The 24,920-nt window shown below is 40.6% G+C and overlaps 1 protein-coding gene across 1 annotated transcript in view; it reads left to right on the forward strand.

The window, feature by feature from the left end:
• LOC108037847 (acetylcholine receptor subunit alpha-like 1) overlaps positions 1-24,920 on the forward strand; it is a 68,371-nt gene that overhangs the window by 19,315 nt on the left and 24,136 nt on the right. The window contains exon 3 of the mRNA XM_044458639.1: positions 17,646-17,855. Coding sequence (XP_044314574.1) covers positions 17,664-17,855 — 192 coding nt within the window. The 5' untranslated portion in view covers positions 17,646-17,663. The remainder of the gene's footprint in view (positions 1-17,645; positions 17,856-24,920) is intronic.

Genomic DNA, 24,920 nt, shown 5'->3' on the forward strand with positions numbered 1-24,920 from the left:
AACTTGGCGAAGAAAACAGAAATTGTGCTACTTAATGAGCGGCGATGGAAACTTTGGCCGAAACTTTCGCGGCGCAATGGGGGCGTGGCATCATGGGCACATTTAAAATAATTACGAATTTATTTAAGCTGCTTTATGGCGAAAAAATAATTTACAATAGATGTCGAAGCGAAACTTTTTTTTTCCACCCCTTCCTAATTTTGCTTAACCCTTGAGAGCCCCAAATGGAATTTATGCTTATGTCATAGATGGACAAATTCGCACAATGCTGAGTCGTAAAAAAATATTACTATTCGTTGTTCCTTACGGCTCGTGTTGTTTCCTATTTTACATTTTTAATGGCTGCCAGGGCCATTTCATTGCCACAGAGAAGTTGACAGTAGGGCGATATTCTCGTTTTTCTGTGTGGGTCTGTGGAAATGTTTATGAATACTCTCGTGCGTATGTGTATTTGGGCACACAAAGACGCAATTATCTCGGGCATCCCTTGCCATAACTACTACACACACTCGGTCCCATACACACACACATACTCCTCCTCCGCTGATAACATGTTGTAAAGCGCACACAAAGGACAAGTTTCGCTTTCGCCAAGTCCGTTTGCAAATTCTCTGCTGAAAGCGGGTTAAAGTAAATATCCCCCGGTACATGCAGACTCGTTTTCCGTATTTTTCCAGCCCCGTTTGCAACTCTGCCTCTGTCTCTGCAAATTTTTGTGTATTTGTGCGTAAAAGCCTTATAAATAAGTTATACACGTGGCTGTGGGAGCCGGGGGAACAGGAACTGGCCCTGAAACTGAATTGTCATCCAAGGGGAAATTGGATGGAGACGTGTTTAAATCCATATTTTAGCTATAATTTCACAGGGCTTAACTCTTTGGGCCATCTTCATTTCTGTGAACTTTTCCACATTCAATTCCGGCCCTAAATTTGATTCCTCTTTCCTAGATGAGCACTTCAAAGTCATCGTCAGCTAACAACATCAATGCCAAGTATCTCGCTCACATTTTATTATTTGTTGCTCTGGCAATTTTCTTGCCGGGCTTCGCCGCCATTATGGCCAAGTGTGAAATGGCGAAAATCGAGAGAAAAACGTTAGCAATAAAAGCAAAAGTCATGCGGTTAAAGCGAAAACTTTTTGTCCGAACTTCTCCTAGTCCCGATCTCATTTATTATTTACAATATTTTTTTACACATGCGTTCTATCGAGTTTGCGGCTGAAGGGAGATATTTGGAATGAGTGGGATTCCTGCTTTGCATGGAAATTGAAAATTACTGGTTGGGAAACCGATCAGCTAGGGTGACACTCGACATTTTGGGTGGTGGTGGTGGTATGAAAAAATTCTAGGGGAATTTCATTAAAGCCAAAATGAAATTCATACAGACAGTCTAGAGGGCGGCAATCGAAGTGTGCAATTAGCAGTCAGCCCTTGCCATATTGATTTGCAATTAAGCGCAGTGAAACCCATTGAAAAACAGCCATAAGAATATTTCTTTAATGCGGTTGCTTTTTTCCGCGCCATCCAACTTAATGATGCGCGAACTATTAAGCGCATTAAAAGCGATTTCTGCCTTTACTTCCTTTTGTCTACCGCCAATCTGAACCCTTGTGAGCCAAAAGGTAAAAAAAAGTCGGCGCGCAGAACGAACATTTATTACCTTTGACACGAGCCATTAAATAATTTAACGCGCTGCGCGGTAGATAAAAAATGCAAGGTGAGTTGATGACACCTGGCACACGTGAGTGTTAACCGGAAATTAAATTAATATTTTTTCCTAACTACTTATAAAGCTTTTAGCCCCGGCTTTGTACCGTCTGCCTGGCGGTCTTTTTTGGGAGGCGGGGCGTAATCGAATTGAACTCTCAGACGGATTGGATTGAATTACGCTAGAGAGAAGCGGCTGAAATTGAAATTTAATTTAAAATACATCAAGCGGGCATTAGAGGCAGCAGTGTGCTGGCAACTGGCTAAATGAACTTGCGGGTCGTGGCCAAGACAAACAGCAAATGAAAATAAGAATAAAAGCCAAAGGCAGTACACACGCTGTTAAGCAAAGCTGAAAAAGAGAAACATTGAAACACAGAAACACTGAAACACAGAAACAGAGCTGGAGAAGTTGACATATGACATTTAATTTAGTGTCTTTGGTATGTTGCGTTCGCCTGGCACAATGCCAAAAGCATTTGCTCGCATTCATTAATTTTCATTTTCGCAAAGGGAAAAAAGACGCAAGTCCAACGAACCCCGCATACCCTTTTACCCACACGCTTATTATCCACTGGCGGGTAAAATGGAAAATTTTCCGTACCCCAGAACACATTTGCCATACCCGTTTTTCGCCAAGGAATTTATGTCTAAGCTGGCGAAAGGAAAACGCGAAAAAATGCCAGTGTTTGAGTTGAGTGGCGCTTTTTTTCGCTGCTGGCTCGCTGTCGACGTCATTATGTCGGGGTTGGAGCTCACTTTTTTGCCCCTCCTCGGCAAGTGCAGTTGCTGGCTAATAAAATATTTTATGCTGGGCTTATCTGCCATATCAAAAGCATGAGTTTTGCAGCTGCGACAACACAAAGAGCCGGGTCCCACCGACAACGCATTATTAACAGCCAGGATCACCCCAAAAACCCACGACCCCCAAAACATAAACAAAAACCAAGCGCCGAAAGTATAACAAAAAATTCCCAAAGACACAGACACACTCACACCCGCATTAGAATTTATGAGAGAAAGCAACAGTTCAAAGTTGAAACCCACACCGAAAGAAAAAATTGTTTTAATTTATACATACATTTCAAGCGGATGGGAAAATTAGCATGCAAGTTGAAGACGAAAAGAAAATGTACATATAAAAACATGTTTTGGTAAAGAAATTTTATTTTTGAAAGGTTTTTTCTTATTAAACTGAAATATAAACCATTCTGGGAAATTTACAAATATAATTTAGCTAATATAAAACTAAGTCCTTTTTCTTCAGTGCAAGAGTGGTTTAGATAGGGACTGCTGGCTAATTCAGGGCTCGGTTTTTGGTCAAGTGCAGCTTGGCCAAACATTTTTACTTTGCGATAATAAAACCACATGTGGAAAGTGGAAAGTTTCCACCTGTTTTTGGCCAACTACTGAATGGTTGACAGTGGCGTGTTCTCCAGCTTGTGACAGCTGCCAGCTGCTCAGAGCGCCCCTTTCGCTCCGAGCTATTCATTTCCTCAAACGTCATGTCCATGTTCTTTGGTCAACAGAAATTTTCAATTAAATCCCAAATGATAAGCAGACTTTAAGGCTATTAAACTTCAACTCGCATTGTCCGGCTCTCAGAATCGTCAGACTTACACGGCTTTTTGTTGGGAGATTATGTGCGGTATATGAGATAATAAGCAGAACATTTGTACCTATAATCTCCTAAGAACATCAAATAGTTGTCTGTTGTTGTTGTTTTCCGGACACTTTCGGGCCTTTTTGTGTCATCAAACATTGTGGACTTGACGTTTGTTTAAAGCTCAGGCTCCAACTTAATTATTTACATGGATATGGTATTTAATAACCATTTACTAATTGAGAATTGTATTTGTTTTCTTGCAGGTGAGTTGATTAATCAATAAATTGTTTGGATACGGTTGAGCTGAAAAATGGCAATGGAATCGTGGATTTGATTGGTTTGGATTGTATTTCATTGTTATTTTTAGATTTAATCTCATATTGGAAGAATATACATTTTTTGCAAATTTAGAACATCCTGATTGTCTTTGACGATTTTATGACGATGAGAAAACTTGTCAATTGAACAGCAATAGAGTTGAAATTTTTATTACGACCGACAACAAATTTATTTCACTTCGTTCAGCTGTCAGGCTACCACTTTTAAATGCCCCACTCATATTTATTTATATATATTTTACCCTCTGACTACCATAAAAGACAGGAGCCAAGGTGGCTGGGAGGAATAAACAATCACGGGGCATCCAGGGCTCAGCGAAAATCCTGTAGCTGATGCTAAGGATGCTGGAAAAGCCAGTGCCATTGCATCATTTTATCCATCAATTTTATACCTTTTACAATTTGCTATCTCCCTCCTGCCGTATTGCCTGCCTGCTTTCGCTACAAAATAGCAATTGTATTAAACGCGCTCGACACTGGAGGGGGGATACGAGAATCGAGAGACGAGAAACGAGGAGACATTGTAGCTGCCATATAGACACATCAAGTAATTGAATGCACTTGCGACACGCGGCAGGAGACAAAGGGCAGATATCGGGTTGAAGGGGGCCAAATGGGGAGTCTCAGCTGGATGTCGTTGCTTTGATTTGGAGCTCGTTCAATGCTATTAGCGCAAGTAAACTATGGGCGATGGTGCGAGGCAGATAAAGCCAGATATAGACAGACAAAGGCGGTAGTGGATGTGAAGGCAGGGCATTCACAGGAGTTCCTCAATAGGGCTTATTGGAAAATTTCACAAGGTTAGATTACCTTGTAGGTTAGTAGGCTTGTAGGCCTTCGAAAGGGACAATAACTGTTATGTAACGAGATTATTTTAATATTATATAAGCTGAAAGACAAAAATATTGGAAAAAAAATTATTATTCGAGTATTTAAAACGAATATTTTAATAGGATTAATGGAACATTTCATAACGACAAATTACATTTCAACGTTTGCATAAGAAATCTGTTTCCATCGCATATATGGAAATTAAAAATAAGTCGAAGGTTATTTTATGTAATATGCTACAGGTATTTAAAATAATATTTGTTTTATTTTATTTGCAAATAAAAGCTATCTAGAATAATTTAAGATAAAATTTAATATATTGCCAATATAGGTTCTCAAATGTGTGTGCCTTTTGAATGAATATTGCATCAGAATTAGCGAAAATTCCAGTATTAATTGGAGCGAATTGAAATGCCGGAACAGCCAGGAGCCCCCCGAGTCCCTCCTTCCCCGCGAACCCCTCCTTGCCAGCGAGTCCTGGCATTGTCTCTGGGTCTCGGATCGACGGGTATTTGCTCAAGTGCTTTGCCGTGCGAGTGTGTGTGTGTGTGTGTGTGTGTGTGTATCCGGGTGTGCGGTTGTATGGGTGGTTGGATGAGCGTGTGAGTGAGAGTTCTGTGTCAATAGTTGGCATACACACATAGAGGCATTCGAGTCCGCTCGGTGGGAGGGGCTGCGGGGGATAGTCATCGTCTACTTTGCATAGAATTGAAATTTGAAATTGGAAATTGAAAATCGCTTTGCCAACTGTGCCGTCGAGGAGATGAGGAGTCTGTCTGGCTGATTGACAATGCATTGGATTTGCATTAAATAATCGAACTACGCGCTTCTGTTGCTTTTTAGCCATTAAGTTGAGCAAATATGCGGGGATTCAAGGCGGCTAAGTGCTACTCCCAGTTGGAATCACATCATTTCGGTTTTATCAGCCTCTGCAGCGATTTCGGCAATTTATCAAATTGCCTTTGCCGAAAGTTACACAATAATTTAGTTTCCATGCTGGTGGAATTGTGGGATTTCTAGATTCGAATGGGAGTTTCGTGGATGCTAACGTAATCGCTTTTGTGGCTGGTTATGCACCCGTTTTGTGAGCTTATTTATGTACAGAAATAGGTTTTTTTTTTTTGTCAATTCAGGCCGGATTGCACACAGAAATGGAATTTTTTTCATTTTTCAGAGTCGAACTTTAAATGAACATGTTGGTTTGTGAACCTTGCGTTTAAATAGGCTATGCATTTCAATGCTTCGCTTCAAAACTCTGTTTTACCATATCGTATTTGCGTTCGTGTTTGTGTGACTTTGGGGCCAGACCACGCCCACTGCCGCCCCTCCACCACAGCTCAGTTTCAGTTGCACTTGCATTTCCGGCAGAAAACTCAATCCAATTCGAGTGGCTGCAGTTTATGCTGTTTGAGTTTTGGTTTTCGTTTTCATTTTTGCCAGCTCCCAGCTATGCATACAGCATGGGCATCGTATTTGAATAATTCATGCGTGGCAATGCATAAGTCAGACCGATCGGAATGGCACCGAACCAGCCATCCACTTACCGAATGCAACCCGATTGCAGTTGTTGTGGGTGATGCAGGTTGTACATTTTATTTAGGGACTGAGACACGTAAATCCTGGAATATATCTACCACTACTAAGCCAATAAAGCTCTCACTTCACTGAACTTGACCCGAAGCTATAACCGATTTGACTACGACAATGACGGCCAAAACAGCAATCGATCTGTGGCCTTATTGGAATTGCATGATATCGCAGGATATCGATGTACCGTGTCAGAAAAATGCTAATGAATTTTTAATGTTTTTCACTTTTTCACCCTTCGTGGCGAATAAAATTGCATTTAAAATGCCACAAGGACAGTAAGCTGGACGCACAATAATTATCCGAGAGTGTGTGTGTGTGGATTAATTAGCTGTCATTTATTCATTTATCGATTGCGTCGCTCATTTCCTACCTGCGAATGCCTGAGCGATGGTCAAACATTAATCAAGCGTCAAACTTTCGTGTCCCGATATCGACGGTAATTAAATAACAATGAAGTGGGAGCGGAAACATCTGTTTTACAATATCAATTTTGCAAATAATGAGCGCCAAACAAACCCATCAATCAATCAATCAATCGAACATTCAAAAACTCCGCACATAATTAGTCAAAGCACCAAAGCCTTGGCACATAAATCAGGAATATACATTTCCGCCACATAAACCTATGTTTATTATATACCATTTATATAAATTTCGGTGTATGTGCTAGCGAAGAAATAATTTTAGGCGGACATCTGTTGTCCAACTTTCAAATGCTGTCTTGCCCTTCTTATAGATAAATTTGCAATCGCTTCTGGTCGCCTGTCAGAACGTTTGATTTAAATTTATGACTATGTTTTGTCGAAAGCATGCGGCGCTACAAAAAGTAAAGTTGGAATGAGATAGAGGAGAGTTTAGACTTGGGAATATCCTTCAGAAATGGTATAAAATTATGATTGTTTAAACTTGCTTGTTTAAATGCTGCCAAATATATTATGAACTGTTTTTATACCCTTGCAAATAATATTATAATTTTGGTGGGATATAATTATAATTTATTGCAAGAATTGAACAAAAATTAAATTGTTTAGGTGTAAATGCCAATCGATTGGAAATTTTAGTACGAATACAATGATACAGTCCAACATTTAACCATTATTTCCCAGAATTTGAAAAGGGTTCTGCAAAATACATGATTTGTTAAACATTTTTAAAAATTTTTCATTTAAACAATACTCCCTTCAAAGACTGCAGTAAAGGGTATAGAAACCCCCGACCCTCCTGGGCAGTTATTGGTTTTTTTTCCTACCGATAGGATCACAATCTTATGTCCAGCAGCCCCAAGATGAATTATGACGTTGCAGTTAGTACGTGAATGTGCCTGCGTGGAGATACAAAATGACTCCCGATGGAAAAGGTTAAATGAAAAGACCGTTGAAATTTAATTTTAAACGCTGTTCGAACTATACGGAGATGAATTTTTTATGAATTGCCCGCCATTTTGTAGGCCATCAGGGGGCGGCGGCCATCTTGGGGGTGGCCGCCATTTGCTAAGTGTGTCAACTTCCGGTGCAGGACGAGGAATACAGTGTAAGCGTCCCTGCAGCAGCAGCACCATCAGCGATAATCAATAAAAGCGACGGCAGGCGGCGTGCACTTTTTACCACAGTTTATGTTAAACTATTAACAGGATACTGGCTTCCGTAATGAAGCAGCTGCCGCCGTCGTCGTTCGTCCGGCGTCCTGAGTCCTTAGTCCTTAGCCAGCGCACAAAAAGCGGGTCGCAGAAAATAGAGAAGCCGAGGAAAACAGCTGCATTGTTCATACACATACACACAGATGCTGGGGAAAAGCGAGGCAGATGGCGGAGAAAGTGTGAAAGAGAGACATTGGTGCAATGTCCTGAGCTAGTGTGGTGGAAAATCGACACTCAATATTAGCACCGTTTATGAGCTATGAATGAGTTACGACCAGCAAGTGGGGCAGACGCGGCGGCAGCAACCGCATTTCCTTTGCTCACTGACCCAATTTGATGCACTTTAATGCATAAAGTTGACTTTGTTGATGCTTTAAAACTAAGCCCGGCAGATACAACAATTGCATTTCCGCTTCCGACCCAGACAAAAAACGACAAACTCATTAATCATACTCAACAATGAATCCCCGCTTCCACGGGCACTTCGCTACATTAATTAACTCATAAATCTTTTGTGCATATCGAATGACAGAAATTGGCTGTGGGCCACACAAACCCACTGGTCAATGGCCCCTAACCCATATACAGCCAATTATTTCGGTCCAAGTCACTCCGACTAGGTAAGCGCAAAGGAACTCGCCTGCTTGATTAATGTAGCCGCTCCCCTGAAATATTGACAGGCCTTGGCAGCTGTCGGCATTGTTTTTCCTCTGGTCTCCGCTCTATCTATCAAAATGGGTAAAAGTCATTTCAACAGCCGGTTATGCTTTGTTTCATCCGAGTGCTGAAAATCGAACTGGGACTATCAATTTGATTCTGACACTGCCTGAAAGATGATGAGAGTTGTCGGAATTTATGAAAGTTTAGGTGGTTTAGATGGCCATCTACATTTGCCATTAAAGAGCTGGTGAAAAACACTTATTTTGGTTTATCTGGATAGCATTGCATTACCAATAACAGATATTTTTCTCTTATTGGAAGTGATAACTCTTCGAAGTATGTTTAATTAAACTAAGTTTTACTTCAGAAATTAGTGAAGGTTACTTTTGAGTTAGTTATTTTGATTTAAAACATCAGTTATTTATAGATTCAAAATAGTTCTTTAACATTTTTAGAAATTTACTGATTTTTTAATCGCCTTTTAATATTAAAAACGCGCTAAGGAATTAAGATAGCTTTTGTGATTTAAAAGAGAGGCCCGCATTTATTAAAACTTTGTTTGGCTTTTGAAATTATTTGAAAATCTATTGGTTTTTTAATGTTCTATGGATATATTTTTTATTAAATCATTCAAAAGCTTAAAATACTCCAATGTGCTTTGATAATAATAAAACAACACGTTGATCTAAATACATATACGATATAACTTTTTAGAAAGTGCATTCATATACTTTAGTGCTATGCAATGTGACGCACTGGCAAACGCAGATATCTGCGGATAGTTTTCTCAGTGTACCATTTTGCCCATTTGCCTAAATTAGATGGGAGTTGTTGTGGCCTGGGTGTGTCCCCAATTTGTCAGTTGCTGCTTTTGATATTGCTGCTGGTGGCTGTAAAATGGCGTGTGTCTTGATTTTATGGCGTGTCGAGTTGCCGGGTGCTGGTGCCATCGCCATCGCCATCGCCATTGCCATTGCCATCGCCCTTGCCATCAGCATTTGCAGTTTGTGCATTATTTGTATGCATTAAAGATAAACACAAGGCACTTGCGTCGTCCAGGTGAACATTAAATTGCCGCCACCCCAAAATCGGGGGGAGATGTTTTGGGGTAAATGGGACTGCGGCAGTCCCCGTCCGCCGGCAGTCGACGCGGTTAATGCGACATCAAATGGGAAGGTGAGGGCTTGCGGCTTGCCATTGTTAGGCAGCCAACTAGTGGGCGTGTCCCGTGGTATATAGAGTACTTATCATGATGATTATAATCAGAGAGCAGCCAGCAGAAGGCAGAAAGCGGGCCACTTGGCGCTTGTAATATTGTTTGTTGTTGCTGCCGGCACTTTACGACGGCTTGCTGCACATCAAAGGCGCCGCGTAATGAGCAGCACACGCTCACGGCCCACCGCTCGTCGCCCCCTTTGCGCCACGCCCACACCCATGCCCATACCACACCATACCCATCCCCATCCGCCGACATCTCCCATCGTCTGCCAACGCAAATTGACTTTGTCTGTGTGTTTTTGACACCTGCGGCAATTCGTTCGTCCCTGCCACACCCACGACTTCCCAGGCCCGTTTTCGCATCAAAGATAATTTAAAGCGAACGCGAAACTAGTTCACGGGTAGCTGAGGGGCGGCGGCACTAGCAACCTACATATTTGCTAGTTTTGGGGCGTGGCACGGCCCCAGCGCCCCCTTTATTTGCTTTTTGGCATGCTGTTTCATAGCCGCAAGTCCCAACATTCTTCAGTTGTTAGCTGCTCCAACAGCAGTTTCAGTTTCTCTGACGGCCCCAGAAAGTATGCCACGAATTTAAGCTGCGTGCACGGAACTATTCCTCGAGAGATCCTGCAAGGGGAAGGGGGAGCCCTTTTTCGGAATTGCCCTTCCCAACCATGAAAGCTATGCTTGCAGGTTTGACAGCCCAAACTGCCACTGCAACTACCCATTTAGTTGGCTTGCTTATGATGCTCTCAATAAAACTTGAGTTAGCTCGTGAATCGGTTCCTGCAACTTTTCATCTCTCATATTTAATTGTCAAAAGATTGATTAACAACAGGAGTATTATGTTCTAGTATCTATAATAAAACTAAAGCCCTAATAAAAGATTTGTAAGCTAATTGAAATATGAAATAAATGAATTACAGGCTAAACTGAAAAGTCTCTGTGACTAACCCAACTAAAATGTTAATAACAGATTTGTATGAAATCAATCGGGAAGACACCTTGAAAATCTATATATTATCAAAGGTTTTAGAAAAAATCCATTTATTTTTCTTTAATGTTAGGTTGTATGGAAAACAAGTTATAAATTAATTGGATAGCTAATACAGTTATATTTTTCTTGGATGATTACTTTTTGATTATGTCCCGTTGTAGCAGAAAAGTCTATCCTCTAAACTTGTCTCTCCCCTCGAAATTACTTAGCATAATTGTCCATCAGCATTTGCCATTATGCAAAGGATATCTCGTCTGAGAATTAGCATTAACCGTGACATTTCAGTTCCTGCCTCGGGCACTTCATGTTTTCGTAATTCGTTTATTAAATTAACACCTTGGGCTATTTATGCATACCTCTTGTTGTGATCCAAGTCTGCAATTTTGAAGTACGAGCAATTCCGCTCGCCGTCGCTTGTCAGGCTGCTCTTTTGGTCTTTCTTATGTAAATGACATTGCATAAACATAATTAACTCGGGCCGGCCTACGTGGCGTATGGAACTTTTTGATGGCCATATAAAAGAGCTTGAAGAGCTTTTGCATTAGCCAACTTACTCGTCCAACTTTGGCCATAAAGTCGCGTGGCTCAGCAGCCACATGGCCCCGTAAAAAAACACCGAAATTTTGCACCTGCGTCCCCGGCCAATAGCCGTGCTCTCGAGGATATATGTATAGTTTCACGAGTTGGCGAAGTGAAAGCAACAGTTTGGCCCCAGCTGGGAATGGCTGTTTATTGATAAGCAGATGGGATAATGCAAGGGCCTGGCTCACACACAAAACTCGAGTGCATGGCTCTCAAATTGGAGTCAACGGGCCATGAGTGAGACGCATTTCCAGCACAATCCATATCCATATCCCATTGTGTCTGCGCCATCCAGCTGAGCTGCCGATTGTCCTGGTAAATGTTGCTGAAATTGTTGCCATTGTGGCCCCCTGTCACTTCAGCGTTTAAAGCTCAATTGGTTTAAGTGCGGGCATTTGTGTCCCCCAGTTCACTGCTTACGAGGCGGTTACTCTTGCATGAGTTGCGAATTCCCGCTGCAAGTACATTACTTCGACTGCCAGCAATTTGTGTGGCTTTAAGCCAAATTAACCGCAGCAACGCCCTGCTTTTGGCGCTGACTGATGAAGCTTGCACTCGAGTTGGACACATCGTCTGTTAAGTAATTGGCAGAGTAAGTCAGCTCGAGTACTCTGGACTTATTGCATCTATTACTCCGCTTATGTATGGTGTTTCCTGAGCTAAGCATTGGAATATATATGTTTCACAATCAAAGAGATGCAACACTTTGCACTTTTAGTGAATTCACCAAATGTTTATTGTCAATTGTTTTTCAAAACTTTGTGTTTAAATCAATATTCTTTTTATATTCTTTGTTTTTATAATTTAAATATTTATTTCCATTCGAAGAACTAAATAAAACTATTTTAACTTATTTAATGCTGCCTATATAGAAAGTTAATCAAGAAATATATTTTTCTCTGCTGCTCTTAATAATATAACAAATTAAAAACACTACCGATTGCAGATATGTTTGCAATTCATGTACGCAAAATAATTAAAAACGAAAATGAGTTACCTTTCAGTTTCTTTTCAGGATTTTATTTACTTTTTATATGATTGAATTTCTTTGAAATCTTAAATAAGTTAAGCACTTCAAAACAGCTAATATAATTTCCGATAAAATGTATATACCTGGCAAATATCATTGTTAGCAACATTAGCGCCGCTGCCGTTGATGTTGCAGTTTCCGCCTTCTTCGTAGCAGCAATTCACCTGGGTCGGGGCAGCAACCCTTTTGCATAGCACTTAGGGCAAGTTACGACTCCCATTTTGTATTCCATATTAGCACCCCGCATCCTGTTCATCCTGTGCATCCTGTGCGCCCGCTCCGCCTAAATAGTCCGCTGAGTGCAGAAGGCAATAAATGCTAATATTTTATTTAAAGCGCTGATGGGGAAAGCAAGTGCATTTCATGCTTCCCCACACACGCTCTTCAACTCGCACACACATGCAGGCAGTTGAGCGAAAAATTAGTATTGTCTGTGTGTGGGTGCTCGAAGCACTTGAAATTAAATATTGCGCATTCGCCGCATTGTACGGTCCCACGATCTGTGTGCGGTTTACGCATATTTGCACATCATTTGCCTTACTCAAACGACTGGGCGATGGTAGTTGGTAAGCCTCTTTGAGACGAATGTTCAGATGTTTCGGCTCATTTGCAACCCTTTGGCTGGCACACACATGAGACTACACAAATGTTATTTATGCAAAAATAATTTTCAAATGTTTCGCATATTTCAAAAGGTTTTGGGCCGCATATTCATAGCCTAAGTTGGCCACAAAAGCGCGCTTCCTCTTCTTTCACGAATCAAGAATCTAATAAAACTTTTCTACCTTGCTACCTTTCATACATCTGCTTATTTGCTTATCATATGCAAAATTTTCATGTTTCAAGTTGAAACTTTCCTTTTTTTTTTGAAGAAAATATATACACACACGTATATTTGTGTATATAAATACAGGTATATAGGCAACCCAAGAATGTTTAACAAGCTACCTGAGGGCGCTCATGAGCAAAAGTTCAAATAACCAAATTTCTGCTTTTACTTTTACCCAACAAAAAGTACACGCAAAAAACTCTGGCAGATATTTTAGCCCACCTACACACAGATTACAGCTGTGTGTGTGCGATTCTTTGATTATACAACTCTCTCTATCTCTATCTCTGCCCCTGTTTCTCTCCCTTTCCCACCTTTTCCCCATCTGATTTGCGTGCTGGCTTTTAGCTCTTGGCTATGAAATTTCGGAGTACAATTTAGGCACTGCCCTTCTCTATTTTCCCAAGAAATTACTTAAAAATATCTACAAATTATGCATGCATCGGATTCTGCACATAATTCTCTGTAAAATTTGCATAATTTGGTAAAAATGCACTCAGCCAGATAGTTAGCCAGCTAATAAGAGGCCAATCAATGAGAATGACAGACCATCTGCAATGAGATGAAATATATTTGAATAAATTAGGCAATCGAATGGCTTGAGTTAACAGGACACTAAAAAGAACTTGACCGTATGTTTTATGGCATTTACTTAGACATGACATTTTTTAAAGTTTTTGATTTTGCTTACCCACATTCTTAATTTGAAGCTATTTTTAAATAAGTAATTCATGTATTCTATAGTTTTATTAATGATCAGTTAAAATAAAAAAAATTCTTATAAATGCAAATTTAGGAGTAATAATTTTATATTTAGGAAATATAGACAATAATCACAAGGAAATGTAAAATTAAATTTATGGGCTAACACTCTTCAAAAGGAATGTATGTCAAATATTTTTAAGAGTTATTTTTATTCTGAGTGCAGCCATTTCGGGCAGGGAAACGAGTTGATTCGCATGGGGAACCAACGGATTAAGTGCCATGATGATGGGTCTTTTCCCAGGGAGAAGTGAAATTCAATTACGGGGGCGTAGAGACAAAAGCAATTACAATAACAATGCCAAAAATGGCAGCTGCCGTTGCGGCCATGTTAATATATCAACCCAGAAGTATGCAACGAAAAAGGCAGCGAGAGAGTAACAAAGAAATGGGATAAGGGACGAAGTGCCGTATGCAAAACAAATAACACGGAAATGAAAAACGAACTCAACTGGAAAATTGCAAGAGTCCCTTCGCCCAGAGCACCCACACACCCACACACCCCTACACCCTTAACACCCACACACCTACACATACACAAACATACAGCCAGCAAGCGGAAGTTGACTCGCCAGCCATGTTGCCGTCGACGCCGTTTCCGGCAGAGCTCCACTTGGTTATTGTTGCTGCCGCCGACGTTGCTGCGGTTGCTCTGCGCAGCTCTGCCTACTAAAAAATTTACTGGCGCTTAAAAATGCCAAACAAAAAGGGAACAAGAAGCGGGGCATAGTCGGGGCAGAGTCGAAAACCAAAAACAGAAAAAAATAAAGAAAACACCCAGAGAGGCAACAACCAGAAAGCGCACAAAAGACGAGCACAGAAATGACATAAAATATTTACCACGCTGAAAGACATTTTCATTTGTGGCACAACAGCAACAAAAGCTGGACAGCAACAAAGAGCCAGGGATTTGGACTCAGCCGCAGCTCATTACGAACAAATTGACGGCTAGCTAACAAATAGTTTCTCTTTCAATATTTGCTGCAATTTCGCTGGCTGCACTCAAACAGGGAAAAAAAAGGCAAAGGAAAAGCGGATACACTAAAATCCACCCCTCAGCTCAGCTTTTCCGCTCCACCCCTGCGTCCAGGATCGTTTACGAGTGTTTTTAATGCCACATTTTGGCTGCTACTGCCACTGCCACTGCAGTTGCCGGGGAAGTGATTGAAATTATAGCCGCCGTCGGACACGTCGAGTGCATTCAATGTTCGTCTCGTTCTCTTTACGGCCATAGAGCTGGTCAGTTATTTTTGATACTTATTATTTTTATGCCACAGCCCCCTTGGCTCCGGCGACCAACAAGTGCTAATAAAATGGAAGAAAGCGGCGAGCATCGAAACAGGACGGCATTGTTTGCTTTGTGCGGCGTTGTAGTGGAGTGTATATCTCTATACACATCGGGCAATTACATAACAATTTGTACTGCTGTTGGCAGGGGACTGCACATATTGCTTTTGCTGCAACTAATCGTGGTCGTAGTGGACTTCAATCCCCACCAAATGAGAATGAAGCACAGGGCGATTATTTCACAGTTGCCCTTCTAAAGCAGAAAACAGCATATCCTGGGAGTGCTCAAATCAAGTTCATTCTGCAATAAACTGGTCTCCTCTCTATCTGTGCCTTTTTTCTGTCTTTCCCTGATTGCAATTAAAATTGTGGCCCGCAGTCAATGTCATTTTTTTGGCTTCATTATGCTGCCAACTCCGAATAACCAAAATGGAATAAGACCATTTCTGTAATTAAAATGGCGTACAGTGGTTGTTGTGTTGGAAATAAAGGATAAGATTAAAAATAGTATCTTTAATGATCTAAAAGCATTTTTCTTTTTATTATTCATTGAAGTAATCAAAAGCGAAGTTCTGGAGGAAATTACAACTTGTTAAAAGCATTGATAGCATAGTATCAAAATTTTTTCTTTTACATTATTATAAAAAAGTTTGAACGATCCTTAACTCTACTTCAATATTAAATTAGATTTGTAAGCTTTTCGGCCAATTCTTCACATAAATGAAATGGAACTAAGATGGGATAATGGTGTAAGACTCATTCAACACACTTATGTCTCTTTTACCCCACTGTGTTTTCAACTAGCATTTTTAGTCCTTCTAAAACTTTCCCAACAAAAAGCCAGCGAAAATTCCATGCGAAAGTTTTGCAGTTTACATTTTTCATTAATGGCAATGCGAGCTATTTTTGGGGGCAGGACACGTCATCGTCTGGTTTTTATGGTAAGCAATGCTTAAACAAAAAAGTTTATACACATACACCCGGTATACACACATATATATTAATAAATAGTCAGCAAATAATATTGCGCATACGCAACGTTGACAGCCGCAGCAAGCCAAATTGTGGCCAGAATTGTGTGTGCGTGCGTGTGTGAGGGAAGTATAAATAATAAATAAATATAAATGGTCATATGGAAATGAAAATGAAATAATCTGCCAACTAAGAGGCGCATAAATAGCCCTCGAAATGACATTCATTTTCGTCGTCGTTGTTTATGTCGGCCATTTTCGTTGTTCACTGTGTGCCCTGTCGCCATTTTCTGTATGTGTCATGTTGGCCCCTCTGCTATTATTATTATTTCTTTCCATGCTGTTTTTGCTTTGTTCTGCGGTCACTGACACGTGTTTTGTGCTAAATTATGCAGACGTCGGTATGTGATTTGATTTATTTCGGGGCGAAAGAGAGACGCATTTTTATGAAATCAATGCACAAATTACAAACATTTTACATACTAAATTAGCATAATTAATTTAGCCTCGTTGCCTAACCATCAAATTGACAAATGTAATTGGATGAAGGGATAGCATTCCCCCCACTTTAAGTCTTCCACATATGTACACTTTAAATTATTGAAAACTTTCCCCCTTCTTTTCCTTCTGACTCATAAAATCTTTTGCAAAAAACTTTTGCGGAGTTGTAAAAAAAAAACCTAAACTGAAAGAAGCAAAGTTTCGAGTTTACAGTTTTCAGTTAAAAGTTTTAGGTTACAGTTGGTTGCTTTGCTTGGGCAAATCTTGAGTCGGCATAAAACCTCTTGGTCAAGTGACTGTTTGAGTTAGCCAAAAGAGCTCAGATTTATCGAGCTAGTGATGAGTTATATGTAAGTAAATAAAAATGTACTCCTCATGCAGTGTAAAAAGATTTGTTTATGGCGCCTGAAGTTGCTTTGCCACCAAATTCGAATTTATTCTTTCCTAGGAATATCTGCAGAGTCAAACAGTTTTCCCTTTGTCTCAATTACATGGGCAAACTGACTATTATTTATTTGTTATCATATCTTTTTCTTACCATCTAAACAACTTGTGCTCTACTGCTAATTGGCAAGAATGCCCAGGAATTGATTATAATTGCTTGTTTGTGCTTAATGTAGCTGTACACGACAGCACTTAAGGATGTCAGTTGGAATAACGAAAGGATTTTTATGCATAAAATGCAGAAACGCATATTAAGTGGGTGTCTGGGCAATTGTGGGGGCTGGACGCCGGGATTGAACAATAACAAAAATGTTGAGCGCATGTGGATGGCAGCCAGAAGACGCAGGATGCGGAAGGATACTTCAGCACACTCACACGCAAACCGACATGCATGTTTGCGATGGTGTCTTGAGTGTTTGAGCCAAAGATTAAATGGTGTTTATGGCTGCATGCTGTGGTGCCCGAAAGGGAACAAAGCTCTAAGACTTTTGACACTTTTGCAAAATTTACGACTCTCACTCGGCTTTCCCCCTGCACAATTGCAGCGAAAAGTTTTTATGTTTTATGCTGAAATAATGCTAATGCAAGCATAACTAAAGCTACACTGCCAGAAGACATTATCCGCAACTTATTTCCATATTTATTTGTCCTCTTGCAGGGTTGGACCTGGCCTAAGATGGGTAGCGTGCTATTCGCAGCTGTATTCATAGCATTACACTTTGCCACCGGCGGCCTGGCCAACCCAGATGCTAAGCGACTCTACGACGACCTGCTGAGCAACTACAATCGCCTCATCCGACCCGTGGGCAACAACTCGGACCGCCTCACCGTCAAGATGGGTCTGCGCCTTTCCCAGCTGATCGACGTGGTAAGTGCCGGCAATCGCCTTTTCATTTCCCTCCTAAATTCTTAATCCTCAAACACGTAGTCAACATAAATCGATAAGCCATTTGTCTTCATAGTTGCAGAATAAGAGCTAAAACTTTTTAAAATATTGCCCTTAAGGGGTTACCAAATTTGTATTTCTGTATAATTTTATTAAAAGTTGTTTGAAACTCCCTATAGTGAAATATACATTTATAACTTCCGAAACAGGCGGGAATCAAAAGCTTATTAAACTTTTAATGCCACTTATATTAAATGAATTGGTTGAACTGGAAATTACTGGTAACTAATGTATTATATTTTACCAGCATTAATTAAGGCATTTCTGTATATCTGAATCACCGAGAATTGATGAATTTAATGATAAATGAATGGTTCAAATTGGAAGGTAAGCCGAACCGATTGATCCCGGCCTAAGTAGACAATTCGTCTAAATTTGCTGCTAACGATGCTGCCAAACTGAGCAATCCATTCGTTTGACAAGTGTGTCCCCCAGCCGCGCAGAAAGCTTATCAAATGACAATCATAACAGATTAATTCGCGAAAGCCCCGCTACGTCGGTAAGTAGGCAATGGCATTTGTATAAGCCACAGCAAACAATCGGCGCGCAATTAATAACTGTTTACCCGCCGATTAAAAAGCCAGGCAACTAAGCCGCTCCACCACCCGCCGCTTCATTGTCTCGGCAGTTGTTTGCATAATAAATCAATGGCTTGCCTCAGTTGATTGTTTTCTTGATTAACTATGCAATTGCCAGTTGGTAGTCGGCCAGGGGGCATCGCCACAGCCTCCGCCATTCGAAATTGAGCAACACCCCCGTCGCACAACATACATACATATATCAACGTATTCGGGGCAATATCGAGGCCGGAGCTTAAATTGCAGCTGGGCCAGATCGGTTCTTGGGGGCCAGGCAAATGGAGCACAATCTTCTGCTCGGTTTGGCTGCACATGACAGCCGGAAATGGGAAACCGGCTAACAGTTACGTGCTCTTGGCCACACAGTAGCCGAGCCTTACGCCGTGGTTCTTGGCTCCCGTCGTTCCCGAGCTTTACTTTCTACTTTCTGCTCTCTGCCTTCTGCTCTGAGCTGGCTTCGTTTTTTTCGACTTTCTATTTTTTTCCCTGCTGTTATAAATCACGCGCTAAGCACCAAGACCACTAAGGGGCATGCCAGCCAGGAGCAGCAGTCAGCAGCAGAAGCAGACATAGCAATGCACATTGGCACCGATCTTCCTTAAAATCTGAATATTTCTAATATATCATTTTCACAGCAAGCCGCCTTTTAAAGCCATTTCACAGCAATAATTATTTAAGAATATCAAAGTAGCATGTTCCTGAAATTTATCGTAGTTTTTTAATCTGTCTACTTTTTTAATAGGTCCAAGACCAATTTAATTTTGATTTCAAGATAACTTTACAATACCCAAGCTTAACATTGTATTATATTTTAACTTGTTTTGAACTTAAACTTGCAATGCTTGTTAAAATAAGATATTTTATTCGAAAAGCTAACATTTTATTAATGGATAAATTAAAATAAAAACTCAGATTGGGTTGAGAGGTTTATATTGACTAAAGTTTTCTATTTTATTGCTTTTTAAACCACTGAAATAAAACTAAAGCTGCAAGAAATGGCAAAAAAGCCTCAGATATTTTGTTCAAATCAACCCTTTTAAGTTATTTCCTTTAGTTCCACTCCACGGTCATCTGGCATAAGGTGCTTATATCGAAATTGCTTTTCTGTGTATGCGAGCTCGTGCGCATAGAAATATCGCACAGCCGCCCTGTGTGCGCTTGACTGCTGACTGGCTTGAAATATTCGCAGAATTTCTTTTATTGCAATAGTCCACTGGTAGTCCACGTTTTTTGCTCCTGGTCCTCCGCCCGACTGTTCCTTTTTGACTCCCCCCATGTGGCTGTTGTTGTGGGACACACGTGTTGCCTGCTTTTCCTTATTGGCATACAATTGCTTGTAAATTCTCCGCACTGAAATCAGTGCTTGTACATTTTTTTTTTGTGTTGTCCTGGAAATTGCAATCAACCGTCCGAGGGAGAGGCGAAAAGTATGTGAGGGCAGCAACAAAGCAGCCGTGCGTTTTGGTTGCAGAATTTGTAATTTGCAATTTTCCAACGGCTTGCTTCTCGGTCGTCTGATCCATGGCTCAGTACCTTGGGCTTATTAGTTGCATAACTGCCGCCTGGCCAGGTGACATACCTGCCCAGCCTGAGAAGGGCAATTCCGGCTGGCCATCACAGCTGCATTGTTTGCCATGTTAGACCGGCTTACATTTGGCCACCGAAACGCATTCAAATGGCAAATGTTGCACATTTTCGAGCAAGTTAATTGCATGTTGCCCATAAATTTCAAATATTTTTGGGAAATTGAAACTAAGACCGAAATTGGGTCTGTTCAACCGGTAACAATGCAGCCTTTTGTGTGCCTTCGTTCGAGAATTAACTTTTCACATACTACTTTAGGTGTACCTTAGGGCGCTGAAATGTGTGACAATTGTGTGGCAGAAATTGCAGAATACCATTTCATTGAACATAAGTAGAAAACTCTTCCAATGTGCTAATTAAAAATCCACTGTTAATGAAAGGAGACCGTAACTCATTTGAGAAACGTTTCCACCGAAATTCTATTAATAAATGCAGATGTGTCTAAAATGATATTAATAGCATTACAAATTATTAGCTTAGTATTTTTTATTCGCTTTTATAGTGTATATGATTTTTATGTATAAATCTTACTTTTAACCTATACAAATTCCGACTGCAATTAGGAAAGCCGTTTTAACTTGAAAAGACCCTCTACCAAAATCGTTCTTAAAGTTTTGCGGAGGGCGACCAGTGGCCACTTGAAGCACCACCTTGTTAATTGTCGGAATTAGGAAGGGCTCTTGAAATAAAACCGTATTTCATGATGTTTTCGGAAATTAATTTACTGCTTATTCAGCTTACACCGCCTTTCAAATGCGTCTCCTGCTGCTGTGGTCACAGGACACTTTTTTGTGTGCCGAGCGAAATGCCTTTTGCAAACTTTATTTACAGCACACAGGAAATTCGATTTAAATTGTAAACAAGCCCAGTCAGGCAAGTCATGGGCACGGCACCGGGCAATCCTCTTCCTGCCTTGGACCCGATCCCCAGAGTGGATAAAACCTGTCACACACACACAGACACAGCCACAGAGAATGCAAATCCTGCTGCAGGACGACTGCTTAAAGCACTTGGCTTATGCAATTTAAATGCTGTATATCCTGCATCCTGTGTAGGGTAATGCGACCCATTCTCCTAAGTGCGAATAAGCGAGCCGAGCAACAACGAGAAAAGCAACACCAATTACAGTCCTAGGTGCGAACTGCCCGAGGCGTCTACTGTGGAAGTCGGCATCCTGATTGCAAATTTCTCAATTTCTTATGAGATAAGCTGCGCAACAGCCACTGTCCTATGGTACACTAAAAACAAATTACAAAACCAATTCTCATCTTCATCTTATTAGCTTAAAATATTTTCATAAATCTAAATCAGCTAATTTAAAGGAATTTTGTGCTTATGATAATCCTTGATTTGTTTAAATATTTTAAATTGAATTGTTGCATAAAAAAGGAAATGTAAAATTAATTTTCTTCGAATTTTATGACAGAAATATTTCTCTCTGCAAAAACAAATCCAAAGCCGCGCATGAATGATTTTTTCACCCATAATATCCTATATCATTATTTTAATTCTATCCCTCTGGATATAGTAATTCCGTTTTTTTACGTGTTCCGCTTTGCCACTGGTTGCAACGGATGCCCCACATAAAGCATAAAGGATGCCGGCTCAGCTCCCCTACGTCGCCGTATCCTTCGGCTTTCCCGCTCCTGTGATGCCGCACATTTTATCTCTTCCTTATGCCGTACTCATCGCCTTCGTTGTCATTGTGCCTGGTTCTTGGCTTTGTCGTTTTATTGCCGGTTTTCCGCGTCGCCCTCGCCTAATGACCTTTCCACGGGCCTGGTCCGCAGAAGGGCTAAGAGCCCTCTGAGCGGGTGATTACTGGGGGAGGGAACCAGGAGCCAGAAGCAAGGAGTAGGGAGTTTAAGTCTCGCTGGCTAAATCTATTAACACTGCGTGCCTCAACATATTGCCGTGGTCCCCGAGGTTTCCACCCCTCTCAGTTTCCAGCTCCTAACACTGAGGTGGGATGAAATGTGAAAAACGCGTTGCGCCGCATCATTATCATTCTGTCGTTAATTACATTTTTCAACGCTTAAGTGATTTATTCCGCAATTTTATCGTTTTCTAATTTTTATACCCTTGCAGAGGGTATTATAATTTTGGTCAAAAGTGTGCAACGCAGTGAAGGAGACGTCTCCGACCCTATAAAGTATATATATTCTTGATCAGGATCACCTCCTGAGTTGATATAGCCATGTCCGTCTGTCCGTCTGTCCGTCTGTCCGTCTGTCCGTCTGTCTGTTTCTACGCAAACTAGTCTCTCAGTTTTAAAGCTATCGAATTGAAACTTTGCACACACCCTTCTTTCCTTTGCACGCAGTATATAAGTCGGAACGGCCGGGATCGGCCGACTATATCCTATAGCTGCCATATAACTGATTGATCGGAAATGCCATAACTTTCGTGTTTGTAAAGTTAGGAAGTTGAGATTTTCTATGGGTCTTATATTTGGCCAATCAATCCGACTCACCAAATTTCATAAGGATCGGCCGACTATATCCTATAGCTGCCATATAACTGATTAATCGGAAATGCCATAACTTTCGTGTTTGTAAAGTTAGGAAGTTGGGATTTTCTATGGGTCTTATATTTGGCCAATCAATCCGACTCACCAAATTTCATAAGGATCGGCCGACTATATCCTATAGCTGCCATATAACTGATTGATCGGAAATGCCATAACTTTCGTGTTTGTAAAGTTAGGAAGTTGAGATTTTCTATGGGTCTTATATTTGGCCAATCAATCCGACTCACCAAATTTCATAAGGATCGGCCGACTATATCCTATAGCTGCCATATAACTGATTGATCGGAAATGCCATAACTTTCGTGTTTGTAAAGTTAGGAAGTTGGGATTTTCTATGGGTTTTATATTTGGCCAATCAATCCGACCTACCAAATTTCATAAGGATCGGCCGACTATATCCTATAGCTGCCATATAACTGATTGATCGGAAATGCCATAACTTTCGTGTTTGTAAAGTTAGGAAGTTGGGATTTTTTATGAGTATTAAGAATGCATTATATGAATAATTTTGGAGAATATAATTTACAGAGTATTCTGCAAGGGTATATCAACTTCGGCTCCGCCCGAAGTTAGCTTTCCTTTCTTGTTTTTATTGAGCTTCCTCGCATTTAATGAGCTTGGCTTGGCGCGCAAGTAAATATGAAAAGCGAGGCAGTAGCTTCTCCAGAGATCCCCAGAGATGAACAGGATATAAATATGGAATTCACCCCTGTGATAATTATCGCCATTATCTAATTATAATTACACAGCACTGGTCAGCACGATTTGGTATCAAATCGATGGGAAATCATTTAGAACATTTTTTGTATTGTTTTGGCCATGGTACTGATTTTTATACCCTTGCAGAGGGTATTATAATTTTGGTCAAAAGTGTGCAACGCAGTGAAGGAGACATCTCCGACCCTATAAAGTATATATATTCTTGATCAGGATCACCTCCTGAGTTGATATAGCCATGTCCGTCTGTCCGTCTGTCCGTCTGTCTGTTTCTACGCAAACTAGTCTCTCAGTTTTAAAGCTATCGAGTTCAAACTTTGCACACACCCTTATTTCCTTTGCACGCAGTATATATGTCGGAACGGCCGGGATCGGCCGACTATATCCTATAGCTGCCATATAACTGATTGATCGGAAATGCCATAACTTTGGTGTTTGTAAAGTTAGGAAGTTGGAATTTTCTATGGGTTTTACATTTGGCCAATAAATCCGACCTACCAAATTTCATAAGGATCGGCCGACTATATCCTATAGCTGCCATATAACTGATTGATCGGAAATGCCATAACTTTGGTGTTTGTTAAGTTAGGAAGTTGGGATTTTCTATGGGTTTTATATTTGGCCAATAAATCCGACCTACCAAATTTCATAAGGATCGGCCGACTATATCCTATAGCCGCCATATAACTGATTGATCGGAAATGCCATAACTTTGGTGTTTGTTAAGTTAGGAAGTTGGGATTTTTTATGAGTATTAAGAATGCATCATATGAATAATTTTGGAGAATATAATTTACAGAGTATTCTGCAAGGGTATATCAACTTCGGCTCCGCCCGAAGTTAGCTTTCCTTTCTTGTTTTTATTGAGCTTCCTCGCATTTAATGAGCTTGGCTTGGCGCGCAAGTAAATATGAAAAGCGAGGCAGTAGCTTCTCCAGAGATCCCCAGAGATGAACAGGATATAAATATGGAATTCACCCCTGTGATAATTATCGCCATTATCTAATTATAATTACACAGCACTGGTCAGCACGATTTGGTATCAAATCGATGGGAAATCATTTAGAACATTTTTTGTATTGTTTTGGCCATGGTACTGATTTTTATACCCTTGCAGAGGGTATTATAATTTTGGTCAAAAGTGTGCAACGCAGTGAAGGAGACATCTCCGACCCTATAAAGTATATATATTCTTGATCAGGATCACCTCCTGAGTTGATATAGCCATGTCCGTCTGTCCGTCTGTCCGTCTGTCCGTCTGTCTGTTTCTACGCAAACTAGTCTCTCAGTTTTAAAGCTATCGAGTTCAAACTTTGCACACACCCTTATTTCCTTTGCACGCAGTATATATGTCGGAACGGCCGGGATCGGCCGACTATATCCTATAGCTGCCATATAACTGATTGATCGGAAATGCCATAACTTTGGTGTTTGTAAAGTTAGGAAGTTGGAATTTTCTATGGGTTTTACATTTGGCCAATAAATCCGACCTACCAAATTTCATAAGGATCGGCCGACTATATCCTATAGCTGCCATATAACTGATTGATCGGAAATGCCATAACTTTGGTGTTTGTT

Source organism: Drosophila rhopaloa, unplaced genomic scaffold (assembly GCF_018152115.1).
Source record: "Drosophila rhopaloa isolate 14029-0021.01 unplaced genomic scaffold, ASM1815211v1 contig_167, whole genome shotgun sequence".
Classification (NCBI taxonomy): domain Eukaryota; kingdom Metazoa; phylum Arthropoda; class Insecta; order Diptera; family Drosophilidae; genus Drosophila; species Drosophila rhopaloa.